General features: G+C 40.7%; 1 protein-coding gene across 19 annotated transcripts in view; it reads left to right on the top strand.

Annotated features, from left to right (window-relative positions):
* Positions 1-23,687, top strand: part of ZNF462 (zinc finger protein 462) — a 154,821-nt gene that overhangs the window by 95,667 nt on the left and 35,467 nt on the right. For all 19 annotated transcript variants that reach the window (XM_028835009.2, XM_001109263.5, XM_077966628.1 and 16 more), the window contains 2 exons: positions 16,870-17,137; positions 19,311-19,447. In XM_028835009.2, coding sequence (XP_028690842.1) covers positions 16,870-17,137; positions 19,311-19,447 — 405 coding nt within the window. The remainder of the gene's footprint in view (positions 1-16,869; positions 17,138-19,310; positions 19,448-23,687) is intronic.

Genomic DNA, 23,687 nt, shown 5'->3' with positions numbered 1-23,687 from the left:
GTTGGTGGCTGCTGACTGATCAGGGTGGTGGTTGCTGAGGATTGGGAGTCGCTGTGTCAGTTTCTTAAAGTAAAACAACAATGAAGTTTGCCACATTGATTGACTCTTCCTTTCACAAAAGATTTATCTGCAGCATGCAGTGCTGTTGCAGTGCTGTTTGATAGCATTTTACCCACAGTAGAATTTCCTTCAAAATTAGAGTCAATATGCTCAAACCCTGCCACTACTTTATCAACTAAGTTTATGAAATATCCTAAATCTTTTGTCATTTCGACAGTGTTCATAGCATCTTCGTCAAAAGTAGACTTCACCTCAAGAAACCACTTTCTTTGTTCTTCTATAAGAAGCAACCAAGTTTTATCATGAGATTTTATCATGAGAATCAGTCACCTCTCCAGGCTCTACTTCTAATTCCTCTCTAGGCTCTACTTCTAATTCTAGTTCTCTTGGTGTTTGTACCACATCTGCAGTTACTTCCTTCACCACAGTCTTAAAACCCTCAAAGTCATCCATGAGAGTTGGAATGAACTTCTTCGACACTCCTGCTAATGTTGATATTTTGACATCCTCCCATGAATCACAGATGTTCTTAATGTCATCTAGAATGGTGATTCCTTTCCAAAAGTGTTTTATTTTACTTTGCCTAAGTCAGAAGAATTCATCAGAAGAATCACTATCTATGGCAACTGAATCCTTATGACATGTACTTCTTAAATAATAACACTTGAAATGGAAGTTACTCCTTGATCGATGGGCTACAGAGTGGATGTTGTGTTAGCAGGCATGAAAACAACATTAATCTTGTATAGCTTCATCAGAGCTCTAGGGTGATGAAGTTCATTGCCAATGAGAAGTAACATTTTGAAAGGAATCCTCTTTATCTGAGTAGTAAGTCCCAACAGTGGGCTTCAAATATTTAGTAAACCATGCTGTAAACAGATGTGCTATCATCCAGGCTTTGTTTTTCCATTTATAGAGCACAGAGTACAATTAGCATAATTTTTAAGGACCCCAGGATTTTTTGAATGGGAAAAGCACTGGTTTCAACATAAAGTCACCAGCTGCATTAGTCTGTACTAAGAGTGTCAGCCTGTCCTTTGGAGCTTTGAAGCCAGTTATTAACTTCCCCTTAGCTGTGAAAGTCCTGGATGGCATCTTCTTCCAATAAAAATCTGTGATGCCTACATTGAAAATCTGTTGTTTAGTGGAGCCAGCTTCAACCATTATCTTAGCTATATCTTCTGGATAATCTGCTGCAGCTTCTGCTTCTACGTCAGCACTTGCTGCTTCACCTTGCACTTTTCTGCTTTGAAGACAGCTTCTTTTCTGAAACCTTATAAACCAACCTCTGCTAGCTTCAGACATTTCTTCTCCAGCTCTCTCACCTCTCTTAGCCTTCATAGAATTAAAGAGAATTAGAGCCTTGCTTTGGATTAGGCTTTGGCTGAAGGGAATGTCGTGGCTGATTTGATCTTCTATCCAGGCTACTACAACTTTCTCCATAATCAGCAATAAGGATGTTTTGCTTTCTTATCATTCCTGTGTTCACTGGAGTAGCGTTTTTAATTTTCCTCAAGAACTTTTCCTTTGCATTCACAACTTGACTAACTCTTTGGCACAAGAGGCCTGGTTTTCATCCTGTCTCAGCTTTCAGCATGCCTTCCTCACTAAGCTTAATCATTCCTAGCTTTTGATTTAAAGAGAGAGATGTGGGACTTTTTCTTTCGCTTGAACACTTAGAGGCCATTCTACTAGGGTTAGTCATTGGCCTAATGTCAATATTGTTGTGGCTCAGGGAATAGGGAGGTCCAAGGAGAGAGAAACAGATGGGGGACATGGCTGGTCAGTAGAACAGTCAGAACACACACATTTATTGATTAAGTTTGCATCTTACATAGGCACAGTTCATGACACCACAAAACAACTAAAATAGTAACATCAAAGATCACACATCACCGTAACAGAAATCATAATAATAACATTTGAAATATTACAGAATATTGCGTGACATGGACACAGGAAATGAGTACCTGTTGCTGGAAAAATGGTGTCAATAGACTTATTCGAGTTAAACCTTCAACTTGGAAAAAATGTAATATCTATGTAGTGCGATAAAGCAAAGCCTAATAAAATGAGGTATGCCTGTATAGTACATATAATATATATCATGAGTAATCAAACCATTTATAAAAAGCTAAGACATCCAGAAGAATATTGCATCACTTTGCAAAATAATATTTTGATCACTGCTTTAAGTCTAAATGAATCTAGGAAATATGTATTAAGCATCTGAGTTGACACATGGATGTTAAGCCTAAGAGTAAAATGCAGACCTAGAAATATTTTGGATGTTGCTGAGAGTTTGTATTTGGGAAATAGAGCAAAGGGTGGCTGATGATTACACACTGTGGTTTGCAGCACATGGATAAAGCACTTGGTCACCTGTTCTACATTATTGTTATTATTTGCACATGAAGGGTTGGTAGGGAGCAGAGAAGGTAGCCTACTAAGTTCCTTTCTTTCCTTCCCATAGGTAGGGCCATAGTCCATTTGAGATGTGAGTGTATTGAGTTCAGTAGAAACAGTTAGATGAACAGTTCAGTTGAACAATTCTAACCTGCTAGTAAAATCCCAAGAAGAAAAGATGGTGTTTTCTACTTAACAAAACGAAGTATGGAATCATGGGGTGCTGATGATATTCCATCATCACTAGGGAATGTGCTGCCAGTTGGTTTTTCTCACAATGGGAATGCATTTCTACCAAGCTGCCTTTCCCATCTGAGAGGTCAGGACTGTGGGTACAATTTACAGACAAAGGTAAAGCTGGGAGGCCACTATTTCACCTGCTTGCTGCTTAAAACCCTTCAGTAGCTGTCTACATTGCCTTCAGAATAAACTCTGAGCTCAGCATGGAAAGCAGTTCATTGGACCCTGCATTTCTCACTGGGATCAGTCCTCACCACTTCTTCCCTTGTGCTACAGCTGCACTGAATACCCTGTCTTTAAAAGGGTCCTGTTGTCTCACACTTTAGCCCTTGCTATTCCTTCTTCCTGGAATGCCCTTCTCCACTTATTTTCTCTTCAAATTATTTTGTAGATCTATGGTGGGAAGAAGGCACCTCTCAGCACAGAGTCTAAGATTTCTCAAAATGAGTAGTAGGCAAACACCCCTGAAGAGTAACCCATACTTAGCTGAGCCAGAAGTTCCCAAGGAAGCTGAGATGCCCTCATCAATCATGAAATAAAATCCAAAGATCCATGCACACTGAGAAATTCGTGGTAACATTCCTCGTGGGTAGCAGGGAGAACCAGACAGTCAACCAATACATATCCACTGTAGATGAGGTGGCAAGAAGTACTATCAAGAGAAGAAAACCAAGGTGAAGGGTAGAAAGGATAGGAGTTGGTGTGTCAGGTAAGGTGGTTGGGGAGGGCATCACTGATGACAGGAATGATGGAGGCCAAGCCTGTCAATTGGATACCAAGAACCTTGCTCAAAGCTGCAGGTAATCTTGAAGAATATTGAAAAGGAAATAGACCCCAGAATCATTGCCAGGAAAGCCTGTACAGCTTGGGAATTGAATTTGCCCTGAGGTGACTTTTTGAAGCAAGTTGATTTGTGACCATTCTGTGTGCATTGTTAACTAACAAAATAGGAGTGAATCATTCTGTCTGTGGTATTATTCAGGTTGAGCCCTGCCTTTGAGCTGAATCCAAGCCCCACAATCAATCCCCTCCCCACTCAGCCATCTCCACCTACAAAATCAGTGGACAAGTTGCTGCCATAAGTAGCAATGCATTTGGCTCTGCCAGAACTGGTCAGTCAAAAAGTAGCCTCCAAGCAGCTACTATGTGCCTAGAGCTGGGATGAAAACTACGTATTTTACATCTGTGTCAGAGATCCCTGTTCCACTTGGTTCTGCAGTCCAGTAAAGGAGTCCAAATGCTTCCATCCGTAGAACATACTCCATAAACACTTACTTGGTGGAGAATTGATACGATGCAGACTTCATTGCTGTGGAACTGAGGCCCTTGCAAGCACTTGCTATGTGCTAGTCACTGGACTTCACACACTGGTCTTATATAATCTCCAGAGCACCCTATGAAGTTGCCAATGTTATCTTCTCCACTTGACAAATGAGGACACAGAGGTCTGTTGGGTTAAAAGTTGCTACAGACCTAGGAGGAGGCTGCTCAACACACTCTGGAGAGCTGAAAAGTTGTCTGTTTTCAGTTGTTCCTGGGTTTTGCCACCTATATAATGGGAAGTAATAATTCTCATTTCATAAGGTCATGGTGAAAGGCAACAAGAGACTTTATAAAAAGCACCTGACACAGATGCTAGACAGAGCTGGCTAAGACAGTGAAAGGTGAACCTGGATCTCACTATCTGATCTCTCCAGCTTCTTGGAAATTTAATACCCTACGCCAGAGTCCAGCATCACTGGGCAACATTTCTGTGGGTGAGTTTGGAGTGGGTGGAGGAGCTATCCTAAGGGAACAACCTACTGCTTTAACGGTGATTAAAAATATAGCTTAACCTAGAGCAAGGTTTTTCTTACACTGCATGGAAATAGGTGAAAATAAAAGAAAAAAAGGGTAAGAAACCCACTGGGTTTGTTGGCTCAGAGACTCCCGCTCGGGGACAATTTTAGAAGAGCTCTGTGCTTTGAAATGTGGCTGCTCATTCTTGTTCTTGATCAACCATAGCCTTTCTCACCTGATTTCCGTATAGCATCACTTAGAGCTCTACGTGTATCTAAATATATATATATGCTTATACCCAGATGTGTTATTTCCTCTTGATTATCGAATCTTTTAAGAAATCTCCACAGTTGTTCCCTCCGGGCTCTCACAGCACTGTTCATAGCAAGCCATCAATTGTGACCAACTCCTTGAAGTCAGTAGGCATCTTCCCTCAAGTCAGGTCTTGAGGAGGAAGCACTGTGGCCTTGCCCACGGCCTATGAGCTCTAAATACCATCTGAGGTTGCTCACAAGCTCTCTACGGTTGAGGCCAAGTCATTTATATAAAGAGGCTTTTGTGCTCAACACTTTTTGTTGGATTTTTTCAGTGTGGTAAAGACATCTATATGATCTAAACGAACAGCAGGAAACCTGACTTCCTCATCACACAATTCAAAAGACTCACAGGTGAATTATGCATTCGGTATTGTGAGAGCTTCTCAATTAACAATGGCAGATACCACCCAGAGTTTCCTCCAAAAAATGTTAGAAAAAGGATCCTTCACCACACATTCGTTTCCCTACAAGTTTCCTGCCTGTTTCAAGGAGGGTTTTTAAGAAGACACACTTTGAATTACAAATACCATTTAATGAAGAAGGAATAGCTGCAGTGGCAGAAAAAACAAACACACATTTTTGGGACTGGGCATGCAGGACCCCCAGGTTATGCTTCAGTTTCTTCATTGGTTACCTGGGCAACATAAACCCATCTCTGCTTTTCTGAGCCACTACAAGTCCTTATGCAAAATGGGTAGTCTGTATGCTACATATCTGGGATGAGTACATTTCTGATGGAGGAAAATTGGTAAAACAGTGTATGCAGTGAAAATATGGTTCTAAACACCTGAAGGTAACCCATGAATACCTTCTCACAGATTGCAAAGGGCTCTATTTGTATGGTCTCAGGTGTTGATTATTTATCAAAAAGCCATGATGCATTTAAATACATGGTACCCATTACATGTGAGCATCTCACAAACATCAATGCCTACTGATGTATGAAAAAAATGACGGATAGAGAGCTGCATACTGAATCATCTCAAGTGGCTTCCAGATGTGCTGATAGCATCTGTTTTGAGTTTTGGCTTATAGCTAATTTAGGGGCAAGACTAGAAATTAAGCCTTTGGCTTCTTGAGACAGCCATGGATTCTGAATTACATTGCATTCAAGTTCTTAAATGTTCAGAAGCCATTGTCCATGTAATTAAAAAAGACCCAGGCTTATTTCAGCAAGCGTGGTTCAGTGTTTCAGAAGGAAGACTCTGAAACCTCAGTATCCAAAAGAGAGAGAGTAACATTTGATCAATTCCATTTTCTTTTTAAATGTGGGTTTTCGCAGAACAGTATTTTCAGTCTGTACTCTTTTTTTTTTTTTTTTTTGGATGTTTTTAACATGTTTGTTGAGCACTTGCTTTAGACCAGCCGCTGGACTAAGTTCTGGGGTACATCAACTTAAAACAATTATAGATCAATTATAGATAGATGGATGGATGCACACATGGATACGTGAACGGGTAAATGGATGAATGGCCTAATTTCAAAGAGATCATAGTCTGGTGGGGGTAAAATAATCTTAATACAGCATGATATGTAGTAGTAGGGGAGTCTAAGGGGGAAATTTAATACGTGTATCTAGAAAGGTCAAGGAAAATCTTCATGGTGATGGCAGATTTGGACTGAGTTCAATTGTGAAAGATGAGTAAGAGTTTGTCAGACTGAAAAGTATAAGAAGGATATTGCAAGAATGTACAATGATGCAGGGAAAAAAGGCATAAAAAGTGAATATTAGAAGCCTTGTATGTGACTGGCATTAAGCACAGCATGGGAACAGTGTGGGCATGGGAGTGAGGATCAGCCTGGAAAGATGAAGGAGAGTGTGAGCCCCTTGGTTCAGAGTTTGGACTTTTTTCTGTAAGAAGGTATCATGATCACATTTGCATTTTAGAAAAGAAAGGAATCTTAGAGGGAGAAGAAACTGGAAAATAGAATGCCAGTTAGGAACATTTTGCAGTAGAAGTTCACACAGCAACCACGAGGGCCCGAATAAAAGCCATGGCAGTGGGCTAGTGAGTGGATCACAGAGATAGAGTTTCTCAGGAGGCTGAACCAACAGAGCTTTTGACTCAGTGAATGTGTGGAACGAAAGAGAGAAATGAATCAAAGATTTATTCTGATTTCATTGACTGGGTGAATGAATGGTGATGCCATTGAGAAAAAATGTAGAAAGACAAATGGATATGTTCCCAAACATAAGACCTAGTGAATTGAAAAGTCCAGGAATCCTCCTTGGCCTCAGGTCAGACCTGCCTGGATTCCTCAAAAATATAAAGAAAAAACATGAAGCTTCACACAAAATAAGGCCTTTGAGAAACCTTTTCAATGAATTTAAGTATGATGGGAAACCAGATCTCAAAAAAGAGAAAGATTGCCCATTTTTTGCCATGTTTGTGTCATTTTGCAGGCTAATATTTTGTTTTGTTTTGTTTTCTCAATCTATTCCCTGATCATATTTCAAGGTTTTGTTTTTACTCATCAGAATGACAGGAAGTTTTCAGTGTGTGTTTCCTTCAAGTTTGGCCTCAACCTTATTTTCAGGATTAGGCGTTTGTTTTTCCATTTGCCTCCATGACAACGAAGTCCAGAATTCCTATATATAGTCATCCAGCGTCCATTGTCCCCCTGGCCATTGTATCATAATCTTGTGCGTCCAGGCCGGAGAGCTCCACCGATGACAGTAGACAAGGAGGTGCCAGAGTCCTTGGCCTGGAGATTTTCAAGGCATAATCAAAAGAAGGAAATAAAATAATATGACTGCCTTTAGAGATGTATGTTCCCCCTTAGACACTATCCAGAAGGAATGAAAATGGTTTGTGTTCTAAAGCTTAGTTTCGAATATAATTTTCTTTTGGAATAGTCCATAGATAAAGAACATTTTTGAGGCTCTTCAGAAGAAATACTTGGAAAGTTGCATTGGTGATTTATGGTTTTTGTTGTTTTTCTGGATGCCAAATTCTGCTCAGTGTTAACAGCACTTAAGAAACAGGTATTTTGAGAACAGGAATTAAATCGAAGTACAAAGGAATTCGGATAGAACCAAGAAAAATCTTTTAAATGAGCAGACTTCTTGAGTCTGTGAATCATCTTGATAGCTCTGTGTTACACACTGTTGTAGTAACTTAAAACAATATATGTGTACCTGGAGTTAAGAAAGTTGTCCACAAATTCAATCCAGGAAACATCTTCTTAAGTACCTTTCCAGGCACTTCTAAGCAATTGGGATACATCAGTGAAAAAGACAGCACGAACCCTTGCTCCTGTGGAGCTGACATTACCTGCTTGGTTGTCATTTCAGATTGACAGGAACAATGCCTTGTGTGCCTGTATAGCACGGTTGTCCACAAATTCAATCTAACGGATATTTTCTTAAGTACTGTCATTAAGTATTTATGGTGATAATTAAAGTTTATGAAGTTTGTAAAGAACCTAACAGATTATCTTGTCTAAAGGCACCTAAAAAAATTACTGCAGTAAAAAACACATAACATGGGAATTTATCCTCTTAACAAATTTCTAAGTATATAGGATAGTATTGTTAACTGTATACACATTGTTATACAGCAGATCTCTAGAACTCTTTCGTCTTACATGACTGAAACTCTATATCCATAGAACAACAACTCTCCACTTCCTTCTACCCACAGCCCCTGGCAGCCACCGTTCTACTGTCTGTATGGGTTTGACTGCTCTAGCTGCCTCATGGAAGTGGCATCATGCAGTATTTGTCCGTGACTGCCTTATAGCATATAACAAGATTTCCTTCTTTTTTAAGGCTAAATAATATGTGTGTGTGTGTGTGTGTGTGTGTGTGTGTGTGTGTGTGTGTTATACACCACATTTTCTCTCATTCACATGTTGATGAACGCTTAGGTTACTTCTACCTCCTGGCTATTATAACTAATGCTATAGTGAGTACATATCTCTTCAAGATCCTAATTTCAATTCTTTTGGATAAATACCCAGTAGTGGGATTGCTTGATCGTATGATAGTTCTGTTTTTAATTTTTTTTGAGGAAATTCCATGCTATTTTCCGTGAGACTGTACCATTTTGCATTCCAGACAACAGCACACAAGGGTTCCAGTTTCTCCACAGCCTTGCCAGCACTTATTTTCTTTTTTTTGATAATCACCATCCTAACTAGGGAATCCTTTTCAAAAATGCCTTAAGCATTTTAATTTCATTTAAAATGTAAATACATGTATTCACCAGTATTGTGATACAGGGTAAAGCCTATGTATTTGAATCTGGTTCCTTTGATTGAAGTTCCCTGTTTCCTCCCTTGCATAAACCACACTCACCTACACTGTGTTGTGTGCTACTTCCAGTTTCCATTTCTTTGAAGTGGAATGAGAACTTAGACATTTGTAAAACAGTCTTAGAGCAGAGTCCTTCAAGATTTTTATGATCTCAATCTTTTATAGTTGGTCTTGCCAAAATGTAACTTAACAGTAATTTTTTTTAGCAACTTGACTTTATCAAGTCTTTTCAAAGCATTCAACATAGCTTTCATAGAAATAACACTTTTATACCTATATTTTATCTTATAGAATATTAATTAAATTGAATGAGCTCAGTAGCAAATATAACTGGTACAAAAAAGTTTTAGGAGCAAGTGAAACTGATGATTCTTGTTAGCATTAGGTCCAATGCTAAAAGCAGAAATGGATGGACCTGCTAGAGGATGGTGCACAACATCAGCCTAGACACCACTGTTGCCATGGTTCTTCTTTGGTTAGAATGTTTTAAGGTCACAGACATTGATCTAGCCAAGTTTGCTTAAGGAGGACTTGTAAATGTAATACGAGGTATAATGAGATCAGGGCAGGAATCACAATGTGTATGTGTTGGCAAAGCATAGAGGAAAGCAAAGAGTTCTGTTTGGATTGTTGGGAAAAATCTTCACAGAGGGCGTGACATTTCAGTTGAGTTTTGAAGGATGGGTAAGAATTTGTCAGGCAAAAAGAAGAGAAAGCGCACTGGTGGCCTTGATCAAGGATCCCCCAAGGATGCAATACGTGGCATGTGCGAGCAGTTGGAAGCTAGCTGGAAGTGAGGCTGGAGACATGGGCTGAGACCAGACTGAATAGCTTTACTCTTGAGCAATAGGGCACAGTCATATCATAATCATATATGAGTAATGATATGTATACTGGCTGAACTAGAATTGATCTTAGAAGAAGAAAGACCAGGTAGGAGGTTTTAAGAGTTGCCCACATGTGATAGGAGGACCTGAATGAACAAGGGGTAGGGAAGGCAGGACTGGGGAGGAAAACGAATGGAGGTGGGTCATGAGGCATGTCTCTGAGGCATGATACGTGTTTAAATGTGCTGCCACAGGAAAGGGAGAAATCTGAAACCCTGAAGGAAGAATCTCACAATTTGAGCTCGAACAAAGTGGTGGGCCATTTACCAACATTCAGAACGCGGAAGGAGATGTTTAGGGAAAGATGGTGTCAGTTGTCAACGTGGTGAGTTTCAGGAGTCCATCAGACACAAAGCTTGAACAGTTTTTCAGCTTTAGATGAAGACTCAGATGATCACAAAGCTCAGTAGGTTTCCCATTGCAGAATTCTGTATCTGGTCACTACAGATTCCTGGATCACTGTCGCATACATTAAAATACTGAAACTATTTTTGTCCTTTGCCTAAGTTTATTAGCAGTTGTATAATAGAAGTTACATGCCATCCCAAAAGTTTCCTGTTAAATAAAGTACATTTTTTAGCTGCCCTCTTACCTTTGTTTGTGTGCCTTTCTCAAATTTTCTTGACTAGAAATATTATTTCTTGACTAGAAATAATGGTCTATACGTCTAGCTTATTTGGGTTCTCCCTCAACCTCCTCACTTTGGGCATTTTACAGTATCTTAAGTTATCCACAGATAATATTCTGTTTCTAATGGCCCATGCTACCAACCATTAGTTGCTAAATAGTCTGCTTTTCGAAAGAAAATTACAATCCATGTATTATTTTGAACTTCCTATGCTATTTTAGAACTTGGCGATTTTAAATTGTCCCTTACACAACCTACCCCACCCTCTGATGTACATGTTTTTCTGTTCAGACTCATCATTTCTTTACCCTAGGGAAATTAGGTCATTTTTTTTTTCATTGTGATAATAATGTAGTTGTTGAATTTCTGTTTAGTTTCTCCAAAATGTATGACTTAAGGTGGAGGTGTAGTGAGTTGAATGTTTAGGTAACTGTATGTCTAGTGTTGATTTCATTAATTAGCACACTAATTAATACTAGTTATATTTATTAATGGACACTCATAGTTCTCTTGACATCCCCTCTCCATCTCTCTCACTCCCACATTCTATGAGGCACAAAGTGCTGCTTTTTCCTTCCTTCTCCTGCCTCTTTATAAATACCTCTATTAAAACATTTTGTTTGCATTGTATCACGATCAATTATTTACATCTTTGTCTGAGAAAGTGAGTTGCTTGAGGTCAGGGCTCAAGTCTTACTGTCCCAGAACAGGGTCTCCTATTTACTTAAATGCTCAGTAAATATTTGCTGAATGATGGGTGTAATTGAATCACTTGCCCCTTGGCCACCTCTAAAATTTGCTTGCCTAAAATTCCTTGTCTTATATTTTTTCTTGGTGCTTGATTCACAGTGACCAACAAGCCTGTCTCCCAAGTCTGCACAAAAATCTAGCTCAAATATAATGAAATGTAGTTGCTGGCACCGAGGTACTGCTGCTCCCTTTCACCTTCACTCACATTCTCTATGCAGGGCTGCAGAAAATTGAGAATTGATCCTCCGGTATGGCTTCCTCTTTGTATCACTTAGAGTATGCAAGGGGGCTGTCCTCTGTGGCTCCTACAATTTGCTGCCCAATTGACTCTTATTCTTCCCTGTGTCTTCCTTAATCTTACAATAGCTGAACTCTCCTGTTACTGTTCGTTTGTTCTCTTTGCCTCTTTTATTCCTTCAATCGGTGGGGTAAGTTTGCTAGACACGGAGAGGCCTATATTTTCATAAGTCAACTGCTCAGCTCTCTCCCCTAATAAATATGAGTTTCTAGAAGGCATCTCTCATGTCTTCTTTGACTTCGAATCCCCAGAGCCAGCACATGACCTGGCACTAGGACAGTGTTAACTAAATGTTGTGGAATGAGAACTGTGAATACTCAAGAAAGTCTCGTTCTTTCGGGCTTAGAGTCCATTTATTTGTCGTTTGCCTTTATAAAATCAAATTTCTTGTGCTTGTCTCTATGCTGACTAAGTTTTGGAGAAAAAAAGGAAAAAAAATAAAAACAACTCAAACTGTTATTCTGGAGAGCTGTAATTAGCAAAAAAAAATCCAATTTCTCCAGGAACATGAAAAATGAGAGGGTTAGGGTGTTCCATTTAGAATTCAGCAATAGAAATTTCTAGAATAGAAATCCTGAGATGTTCAAGAGCAACGAAAAAGCACCCATCCCTCACTTGCATTTGTGTGTCTTTCTTTTCCCAGGCAAACCCCACTTGAAGAATGTTAGAGTGTTATTATTTGAGGACAATTTATCAAGCATCTAACTAAAGCATGACATTTAGACAGATAGGTTTCCAGTTCTGGGTATTTGCAGGGCTCATCTTCACAACTTACTTCTAGAAATGTCTCCTGCGTGGTCCCTTATTTTGTTTATATAAGTATTTTGAAATTTCGGATATTCTGTCTCTTTTACTTGAGTCTTGCTTTTTTTTTTTTTATAATGCTTCAAAATGTTGTTTTCTTCCATATTCATTTTAATGTTATCTTCTATTCTGTTATCATTTGCATCTGTTCTAATGTTATTTTCTTAACTATTTTAACCTTTCTATCACTTTCTCTCTTTCCTCTCTGCTATGTGTTTATTGCTGAGAGAACGCTCATGTTCTTTTTGGCTCCTCTGATTCGTATCACAGAACCCTAGAGGTCACCATTGAGAACAGATGCCTAAGACACAAGACTCAGACTTTATAATCAGACAGGTCTTTGTTCAAATCCTCCCTCTGCTTCTTTGTATCTGTGTGACCAGTCATCCTCAGCTTCAGCTACGTCACTGGTAAAATTGAGATGTAAACTCAATTAGACCGCACACCATGGTTGTGAGAATTCATTGCTGGCTTCTGAATAAATTCTAAATCCTGTAGGCACTGTGACCATCATTGCTAAAATTCTAGTTTGATCCTGATTTTAATTCATTTCTTATGATAGCTTACAAACTGCAGAACTGCATATAACTTAATTAAATTTATTTTATGACTACAATTATACATTATAATTTCATTTCTAAAACTTCGCATGTAATTAAAGTCACAAGTCAGAGAATAAAACTCTTTTCTCAGACTGTATGTGTCAGGGTTGGTTGGTTGGTTGGGAATGTATAGTGATGCTAAGCCATGACCTGCTTTTAAAGTCTTTGCTGTTGGTTCCATTGTGGATACCACTGGCCATACAGGTGATGAAGATGTAACTTGTGTGAGCCGCAGCTGGGTGCAGAACTTCCCACTGAATTCACATCCGTGTGATTCAGCTGCTGTATTTCCCCATGACCAGAATTCTGACTCTCTCAACACAGGGATATTTTTAACCTTTCCTTCCTTAAGCTCAAAATGAAAGAAAATAGTCTTAATGATGATTTTTAACTTATGTGACATGCCCTTCGCAGCTAACAATCTGTTTGCCTTTCTAACCTGGGCACAAAACGACCTCCTTCCTGCTCTTCAGGCCATGCTTCATGAACAAACAGGAATTTTATGTAGCTTAGCAAGTGGGCGTTTTAAGGATCGGTGGAATGATACACACTCATGTCTTTATCACTTTAGTGCCCAAAGTGCTAAAATCCTACATTATTCACAAATTCCACGTGAGCGAGAGCGAAATTGAGAATGTTGGCAGCAAAGAGGAAAGTAAAGCCCTAAGAAAATACAAAAAGTTGTAACCTGGGCATTGTTACAAATGTATCATAAATGATGGGATTTTCTTATTTTTGTCAATAAACCTGTCCATCTGATTTTCACCAGGAGGGGAAAAAAAGGAATTTATGACAGGGACACATCAGCTGTTCCTTTTGCACTGCCATTTGAGAAGGGCGATGAGCCTGTTTCTTGGAATGCTTTTCCCGTGACTTCTTGCGTTTTTATTTCTTCAGGTTTTCCATACTATATAAATACCAGAGTTAAAATTTTGAATTTGTTTTTTGAGATGAATGAAATAATATGCAATAGGCCCTAGAGACAAGATAAAAATGTGTGAACTAAAAGAGACTGGGGTCCTTGGAGGGGGTCTGCCTGACACATCAGTGCATGTGTTGAGTTGGGAGTGGATGGAAGGTCTGGGAGTGCATTCATCTGGCTTATCATCTGATGAGGAGCCATTCATTTCTTTATAGTTTTGCTAGAAAGGGACTGAAGAAGGCCGGGCGCGGTGGCTCAAGCCTGTAATCCCAGCACTTTGGGAGGCCGAGACGGGCGGATCACGAGGTCAGGAGATCGAGACCATCCTGGCTAACCCGGTGAAACCCCGTCTCTACTAAAAAATACAAAAAACTAGCTGGGCGAGGTGGCGGGCGCCTGTAGTCCCAGCTACTCGGGAGGCTGAGGCAGGAGAATGGCGTAAACCCGGGAGGCGGAGCTTGCAGTGAGCTGAGATCCGGCCACTGCACTCCAGCCTGGGCAACAGAGCGAGACTCCGTCTCAAAAAAAAAAAAAAAAAAAGAAAGAAAGGGACTGAAGATGTCAGGTACCTGTTATCTGAGACCACTGCCAGCATCCATACTAATCTGGGAGAGCCAGGGATGTGCCTTGTTATGGAGGGGACTGTGACTCCTTTAAGACCTAGACCATCACTTGGGAGATTTGTTTTGGTCACTGGGTGGATTTGTGGATAGTGTACAGATCACAGGCCAGCAGGACCTGGCTTTGAACTTGTTGGTTATAGAAGAATTTCTATTCTTTAGAGCTAAGAGTGCAAACTAGGACCAACATTACCAAGAGGACAGAAGCTATCTAGGGATCCTGGCTGGCAGTGCTCAACTTAGAGCTCAAGCCTGTGATAACAAGAGAGGTAGAGTGTGTTTTGTGCTTCATTGTACATGTGTTTCAAGCAGAAACTAGACTTGAGGGCTTAAATAGAAAACATCTCAAACAATCCATGAAATGGTAAACAAACCTGCTATTGAAAGAAAGAATGAGAAGTTGACAATTGCATTATTGTGATCCAGAGTGGGTTCATCAGCTAGGGTAGAGGAATAAAGAAAAAGGAGATAAAAGAACTGGGTAAAATGAATTCAGTTGTCATTTCTTTCTTCCTTTGTCTTCCGTTTACACCTGGTAATGAACCTATGGAGGCTTAGAGAGATTGTTCAAGTTTCCTTTTGTTTTATTTTGTGTGTGTGGCAGGTTTGTTTACAATTTCCAAAGGGGTTTTTCTCAATCTTGAGGAATATGAATTGAGGAGGCGGGGAGGAGAACAAGAAGGGGAAGATATTTGAGTGTTTTGCAGACAGGCGGTGGCCCAGCAATCAGGGAGGCTGCTCTGCTTTTGTTTTCCTGTTTGAAGAGGCTGACGGGATGGATGGTGCTGGTTTCATCAAATATGGGTTTTAGAGAATTCCTCCATGTCCTGCCTTAGGGAATTATGCTTTGGAAAATTAAGTGTCCATCAAATCAGGAGGAGGCTTGTACAGTTTCTATTCCCTTTCCCCCTTGCTTTTTGAAAGGCTTAAGAAAAGAGCCCTTTGTTTTCTTTTCAAGGAAAGTTACACTGAAATTCATCTGTGTGGTATTCATGGACTTCATTTGTGTCATTCATAGGCAGCTGTAGGTTATATAGGACAATGTTTTTGCATTTCTAACCTCCACATTGAAAGCAGCATGTTGGGAAAAGGTTCAAGACCTTTTACTTTTCCTCTCCCCCAACCCCTTTATTTATTTATTTTTACTTTTCTCTCTCTCTCTTTTTTTTTTAATTCAAAGAAGAAACGCTGAGATTTCCCCTCCTCCCTCCTAGATCAGATTTCTCCACCACATGCCATTGAAGCTTCTCGGGGTTAAGATTTGTGCCTGTCATTTCCGACATTTTCCTCAGAATCCCGAACTTTAAAATACCTTTCAGGGAAACTTGTTTGGAATTTCATTTTAATGGGATTTATGAATAAATCTCCATCTTAATGCTGACTAAGCTTTAAACATCCATTCCAGGAGAACGCTATTGGATTTTTATATTTTAAAATTTAAATCACTTGAGTGTGAAGGCATAAAACATTTTTATATTTGTGTGAGTGCCTTGTGCTTGAGCATTTCTGTTAAAGACTGATTTTTTTTTTTATTTGGTTGGCTTGAATAAATCTAGGCTGCAAAGGAGGAGATGTTGCATCATGTCCTTTCCTTTCTCGTGTAGACGCCTGTGTACATTATGCGGGTTTCTTTTCTCACCTACCAGGACGGGTATTCTGTGACAACCTGTTGCCATGCTGCAATTTCCTTTAAAAAAAAAACAGTTTACTTTCTTTCTATGCTTTGAAACCTTTAACCTCAAAATTTTATTTTTAAATGCCATGAGCCCTCAAAGTCAGATTAAAGAGGTGATAGTTCCTCCCGACATGCATTCCCCAAATCTGTGTTGTAGAGTGTAAATGAAGATAAAAGACGGAATCATAATCATCCCTCTTAAAAAAAACAAAAAACAAAAAAAAACCCCTCAAAACTAACGTTGGTCAAAAGATGCAAATGTTCAGTTATAAAATTAATAAGTTCTGGGGATCCAATGTGCAGCATAGTGACTGTAATTTATAATACTGTGTGGTTTACTTGAAATGTGCTGGGGGAGTAGGTCTTGGGTGTGTTCCCTGCACTTTACAAATGGTAACTGTGAGGTGATGGATACGCTCATTAAATTGATGTGGTCATCATTTCACAATGGATACACATATCAAATCATCATCTTGTACACCGTAAGTATAAACAATTTCTGTTTGTCAGTTATACCTTAGTAAAGCTGGAGGGTAAAAAGAAACCTGATGTCAGGGGTTTTCAAGTGTCGAACCTCTACTGTGTTCTCTGTGCCCCGTGTCATTTTTCCCATCTCTTCACAGATTCATCATATTCAGAGCCCCCAGATGTTCAGCAGCAGTTGAACCACTATCAGTCAGCTGCCCTGGCAAGGAACAACAGCCGTGTTAGCCCTGTGCCTCTTTCTGGGGCTGCTGCTGGCACTGAGCAGAAAACCGAAGCCGTGCTTCACTGCGAATTCTGTGAATTCTCCTCCGGCTACATCCAGAGCATCAGGCGCCACTACCGGGACAAGCATGGTGGGAAGAAGCTTTTCAAGTGCAAAGACTGCTCCTTTTACACAGGCTTTAAGTAAGTGATGTCATGAACAGCTGTGGAGAAGAAGGTGGCTGCCCCTGCTCCACCCCTCACTGCAGGCCTCCCTTATACTTTCCTACTTGGAGCTTATGGGAAGCCCTGCCCATGTGATGATGTAGGGGTTGGGTCCAGGCTTCATGGAAAGGGGCTAGTTTCAGAAGACTGCTTTGGGATTTGGAAAGGGATGAAGAGCTATATCAGAACAAATGAGTTTTAAAATTGGAGCAAATGGGCTCCAAGTAGTGTGAGATTGAAGCAAATGATTTCCTCCCAGGCTGGGAGTGGTGTTTCCCTTCAGAGAACTGTCTCCTCTCCTTTTTTTTAGCTTTGGGGGGGGGAAAAAGTATATTCTTGGAAGTAAAATCAAAGTCAAGAGAAAACATCTGGCAGTAGTGTCTTCCCTGCTCCCCTGGTAGACAATTCTTTAATTCTTAAGATCATAGTATTGAAAGACACATAGAGAATCAATACCCCGGCACTTCCAAGACTATGCTTGAGCAGTCTTAGAGCGATTGTTCCAGTCTAGAAAAAGAGAATCCATAGTCACCCTTGCTCCTGTGGATGACAGAATTGATGGTCTCAGTTAAAGAATGGAATGCTTCCTATGATGTAATCTAAACTTCTGCGGTTGAATCTCATCCTGTGAGATAGTGTTTAGGTTAATGGTTACAGGTGTAGAGTGTGAAGCCTGACTGCCTGAGTAATTCTGGAAAAGTCGCTAAGATTCTGTCTGTGTCCCTATTTACTTATCTATAAAATAAAGATGATAATAGTACCTACATCATAGGGCTCCTATGAGTAATAAATGAACCAGTGTATCTTGAAGTACTTAGAATAGTGCCTGGCACAAAGCAAACACTAGTAAGTATCATAATATCATAGATAGAAAGCTATTATAATAATATAGCATCAGGTATAGATATAAAGCTATTATTTTCTGTTCCTGTTGTAATCAGGATCTAACACTTAGACTACTTCAATACACGCTTCACACAGAAAGGCTGTGGCAATTAGGCTTCACGTCCAAAGAAAAAGAAGAATTGGAAGAAGTCTCTTTCCCACCAGCATTGTAGTAGCTGGGATTTGGTGGAACATGTATTCTATCTGTATTAATTTGCTCTAGTTACTTTTCAGATAAATACGTGTGCGATTTGGTACTGAGAGAAGGCTAGAGGACCCCAGAGGGCGAGAGCCAACAGACAGGCGGAGGCTTTCTCCAGAGAGCAGCACTCGGGTTCATAAGAAAGGGTCCCTGCTCATTAAAGTCTTGGCTTTATCGATTTTAATGAGACATTTAAGGCTTTGCAAATTTTGAAGATTTGAAAAGGATGGAGGAAGAGGCAGCAGTACCATTCCACCTTTAAGCTGGTACAACAACACTTAGTTTACCTAATCGTCAATCATGATGATTGACTTCCTGGACAACTTGCCCTCCGCCCCCCCCTTACCTGTGAAGAATTATACAGGCAATTTCTAAGTCAACCTAGCTTTAAAATAGTCTCTCTCCTCCCAAGCATGATGAAAAACAGCTCCTTTTTCGGGATTTTGTTTTCATACTCTTAATAGACAATTTTTAATTTTTAAGAATAAGGTGTGCCAGGCACGGTGGCTCACGCCTGTAATCCCAGCACTTTGGGAGACCAAGGCGGGCGGATCACGAGGTCAGGAGATCGAGACCATCCTGGCTAACACAGTGAAACCCCGTCTCTACTAAAAATACAAAAAAATTAGCTGGGCATGGTGGTGAGCGCCTGTAGACCCAGCTACTTGGGAGTCTGAGGCAGGAAAATGGCGTGAACCCAGGAGGCGGAGCTTACAGTGAGCTGAGATTGTGCCACTGCACTCCAGCCTGGGCGACAGAGCGAGACTCCGTCTCAAAAAAAAAGGAATAAGGTGTTTGGGGAATTTGTTTCTTTTCAAACTAGGCTCTGAACCCAGCCCAGGGCACAGTTTCCGGAAAGAAGTTACCACCATTTGACAGTGTTCAGATATCAGTTGAATGACCAAGTTTCTGGGTGGTCAACAAACATGATTAACAGATTTTTTTTTAGCCCCGCAAGCAGGAGAGCCGCACTTGGACATATATAACAGGTTTGCCAGCAGGAAATGTGAAAATGCAGTGATCCCTGGTTACACACATTACCTCTCTCCCCAATCTCTCTCCTAGATCTGCTTTTACTATGCATGTGGAAGCTGGGCACTCAGCAGTTCCCGAGGAGGGCCCCAAAGATCTTCGCTGTCCTCTCTGCCTCTATCACACCAAATACAAGCGCAACATGATTGACCACATCGTGCTGCACCGAGGTAACCTTTCTCACTTGGTTTTCTTGGATGCAGGGGGTGGGCAGGCAGCAGAGACGGCCTTCTAGGGATGCTGTCTCAGAGTGGCAGTAGCACCTGTGCCTTGTTCCTCACCTTATCTTCAGGCAAGAAACCATAGTGATAACCACAGTGACAGCCAGTAGGGTAAAAATACCTTCCTGCTGGGTGTATTTCCTCCACCTGGAGGGAGGCAAAGGTGATGGATTCTGCAGTGAACATTTCTGTAGGGCTTCCCAGCATGGCGGATTTGTACATTCTGAAAATTCTGCCACCCACAGCCTTGCGTAGACTGCGTAGAAGGAATGAACAAGAAACAAAATGGGTGGGTGAAAGCAAATGTGAAATGTGAAGAGCTCTATGACTGTGAGAGATTCTTTCAAGAAGACCAAAATGATTTCCAAAGCAGAACGTGGAACTTCCCTTGAAATGGTTGGAGGGAGAGAGAATTCTTTAAGATAATGTATATTATGCATTCTAATAATAGTCTCTATTATATATTCTAATAATAATCAGAAAATCCATGGGCTTTGGATTTAAATTCTGGTTTTAGAGCCTACTGTGTTTAACCTCTCCATCCATTAAAAGAGATGATTGTACCTATGAGATAATGGGTAAAGTGTCCAGTGGTTTTTCATAATGGATGCATAATGACTGTTCCATAAATGTTGGTTCCTGCTGATAAACAGTGATACTTCTTTTAAGTCCACTTCGGTCTTTCTTAGAGTTGCATTTACCCTGGGTCAATTAAAACATTGTTAAACAACAGGCTTCCTCTGCATTGGAAGGAAAAATGTGTTATGTAGAACCTATTTTGTCCTGAAAAGATTCAAGCCACAGGTGGATAGAAAAAGATTAGTGGGGTGCTCATTGCCAGTCTTGATTGGTGTTTCTACTGATCTTTCCATCTACTTCATTCTTTCTCTCCATCCCTTCTTTTCATCCTCCTCCCTCCTATCTTCATTCCTTTGCTTCTGACCTTAGAAAGCCTTTCAATGTTTGTCACATAGACCTCAAAAGCAATGAGTGTCATCTGTTGTCTTGCTGAGATGTCACTCACTCTGAAATGCTGGGTATTTGGGAGCCATTTGCAACACACTTCACATTTTCCCTGAGCCATTGCCTTTGGCCAGTACATTTGTGACACACAAATGTCTGTGCAAACTCAGTGGAAGGCTGGACATTTAACACACACAGATTTCCCTCCTCCCCCTTGCACTCTAACGAGACATGAGATCGTTGCTGGCTAGGATGTCCACCTGCAAGCTGGGAGAAGCAGCATAGGAACATTTAGGCAGGAATTCTTGGCCCGAGTGGTCCCACCTGGTGTTCCGCCTCGGTCACCTGGCTTCCGGTCCCCCAGCCCATGTGTTGTGTTGGCTCTGTGCCCTATCACAGCTTGGTAAGGGGCCATCAGCAGGGCTGCTGCCGAGCAAACAGACACGGTGAATCTTCACTTTCTGTGGTTGGTTCCTTTCTTTTCCCATATTGCTGCCTGGCAGGAACAGAGCTTTGATGCCTAACGAGCTCAATGACTTTCCCTCCCTGAGCTGAGAACACAAGAAGGGGGGAAGCAAAGAGAGATTAAACACTACGACCACAAATACTCCCATAATGTTCTACCCTCAACAAAGTGCCACTTACACCCACATTCACTTCATCTTCCAGCAACATTGTGAAGGATACGATTGCTCTATTCCCCTTGTACGCGTGTGAAACTTGAGATTGAGACAAACTATTTCTTTTATAATTTAATGTACTTATTTCCCATCTACTTCATTTCACAAAGGTTTTAAGAACCTTTGTCTGCAGAACTATAGGATTAAAAACAAATGAGGAAATTGGGGTAAATGCAAAATAAGAAGAAACTAATGGAAAGTTCACCTCTAAGTATGAAAAAGCTAGCTGAGAGTTTGGATACCCAGTGGATACTGTGAGGTGCCATGCACTTGTTCACAGTGGGCTGCAGATTTGGCCCTGAGATTCCTTGCCTGCCATGGGAGAAAAGAAAACCACAGTAGCAACCAGATTTCAAGTGCTTGTTAGACTTTTTTGAAATGTTGTTCAGGAAATTTTCAGAAATTTGTCTGGCAGATTTTCCTGAAGGGGACAGTGTATAATGTAGTGTTTATTGTGCCCGCCATAAATACAATAGTAAGTTTTGCAGGGCCCGTGAGAGCTGGAATCACTCACCCACAGTCATCCAACTGGTAAGCAGTCAATCGCAGTCCTTTGATCCCATGTCTCATCACATTACCTGTCACTGGTTATTTGTGGTCTCTTCTGTTTACTTGTAAAGATCATTTTCAGAGCGCTTATCAAGGTCAGAAAACATCCATCTGAAATGAACATGAGCATTTGAGGATGAATAGTAATAATAACATTAACAATAATAATAACACTGGTTACTGTTGCCGGTTGCTTGCCTAGCAGGTACTGTACTAAGTGCTTTACAGTATGTCATTTTATAGAATTCTCACAAAACCCTGTGTGGTGGATGACTGTTATCCCCCATGAAGAGGAAATAAATAGATTCAGAAAGGCTAACAAGTTGACGAACATGAAATCTCTAATAAGTAATCCAGCTGGGATTTAAACTCAGGCTTGTCTGACCCACAGCTCTTGCCTTTACCCACCAGGCATCACTCTCTCATGCTGAGAGAGGTAGTGTCACCCTATTGAGTGTTCTAGTAGCTGTGGCAGCTGGGTTCAAGGACAGAATTATCAGACGGGCTTGAGGTCACAGAGGAAGTCCATGGATCCACAGGCAGGACACAGCCATGTCAACCATCTGTGTCCCAGCCTGGCTTTGGTGTCCATCTCTACTCAAAATGGCAGCTCAGTAGGAAGCTGACCTTAACAAGTCGAGAGACAGGGTTGGGTGTCTGCCTTGCAATTTTGTATTGGGGCTGATCTCAAAGTAACAAGATGTGGCTCCTTCTGCAACTTTCCTCTTCCTGCTCTATCCATGACATCCTTGGTCTCTCAGGTCCACAGTACAAGATCTTTCGGAGGTCTTAGTTAATTAAAGTATATGGGATGAAAAGCAAGAAAACCAACTTCTGAACTGGCCCAGAGACAGAGCTACTGCTGGCAAAAATAGAGTTTCCATTGCTTTTTGTCTGTATAAATTGATATATTTAAGTAGGGAGAGAATCTCCTTCGCTCATGGGAAATCTGAATGTGAACTAATGAGGGATTTATGTTGGCCACAGCAAAAGATAGTATGATGTTTACTCATGTGTTCAGCAAGCATTCATTATTTGCTTGTTACATAACACGCTATGCTTGGTTCTTTGGGCAAAATGGGGAACATAAGATCCAGTACCCACTCTCCTCAGAGATGAGCATATGCATAGTATACACAAGACAGTGAGTGACGGGTACCTAGGAGGTTTATTTCTGTTTGTGGTAGAGAGGAGTGGCTTTCAAACTGATCTATGATAACATTTCAACAGGCAGAGAAGACTTAAGGCAGGGTGTATTAGTTTAAAAGGGCTATTGTAACAAGTGACCACCAACTGTGTGGATTAAAACAACAGAAATGTATTCTCTCACAGTTCTGGAAGCTAGAAATCTGAAATCAAGGTGTTGGCAGAGCTATGTTTCCTCTGAAGGCATAAGAGAAGGATCCTTCTTTGCCTTTTCCTAGCTTCTGATGGCTCCCGGGGTTCCTTGACACTACTTGGCTTATAGCTACATCATTCCCATCTTTGTTTCCATGTTCATAGAGCCTTCTTCCCTATGTGTATCTCTTTGTACCCTCTTTTCTTCTTATAAGAACACCAGTCATTGGATTTAGGGCCCACCCTAATCTAGTGTGGCCTTAACTGATTGCATTTGCAAAGAACCTGTGTACCAATAAAGTCTCATTTTGAGGTTCCAGGTAGACTTAAGTTTATGGGGGATACTCTTCAACCCACTACACGAGGGAAGAGACAATTTAATAAACTACTCAGATCAGTGGAAGCAACATATATTTGCAGAATGGTATTAGACATTTCCGGGGTCCTGAAGAGAATAGGAAGCATACCAGAGAAGTACGTTCTGGCCAAAGTACGAAGTGTTTGGATACTAATATAGAAGTTGGAACTTTAGTCAGGAGACAGATGGGAAGCCAGGACAAATTCTGATCAGGTTACTGATGAGACGCTTATTGAATACTAATTTAGCAAAGGTTGAAGCAAAGGATTGGTAGACGCATCTCATTCAGGAAATAGGAACT

Source organism: Macaca mulatta, chromosome 15 (assembly GCF_049350105.2).
Source record: "Macaca mulatta isolate MMU2019108-1 chromosome 15, T2T-MMU8v2.0, whole genome shotgun sequence".
NCBI lineage: Eukaryota > Metazoa > Chordata > Mammalia > Primates > Cercopithecidae > Macaca > Macaca mulatta.
This window is presented reverse-complemented; position numbering and strand designations above follow the sequence as displayed.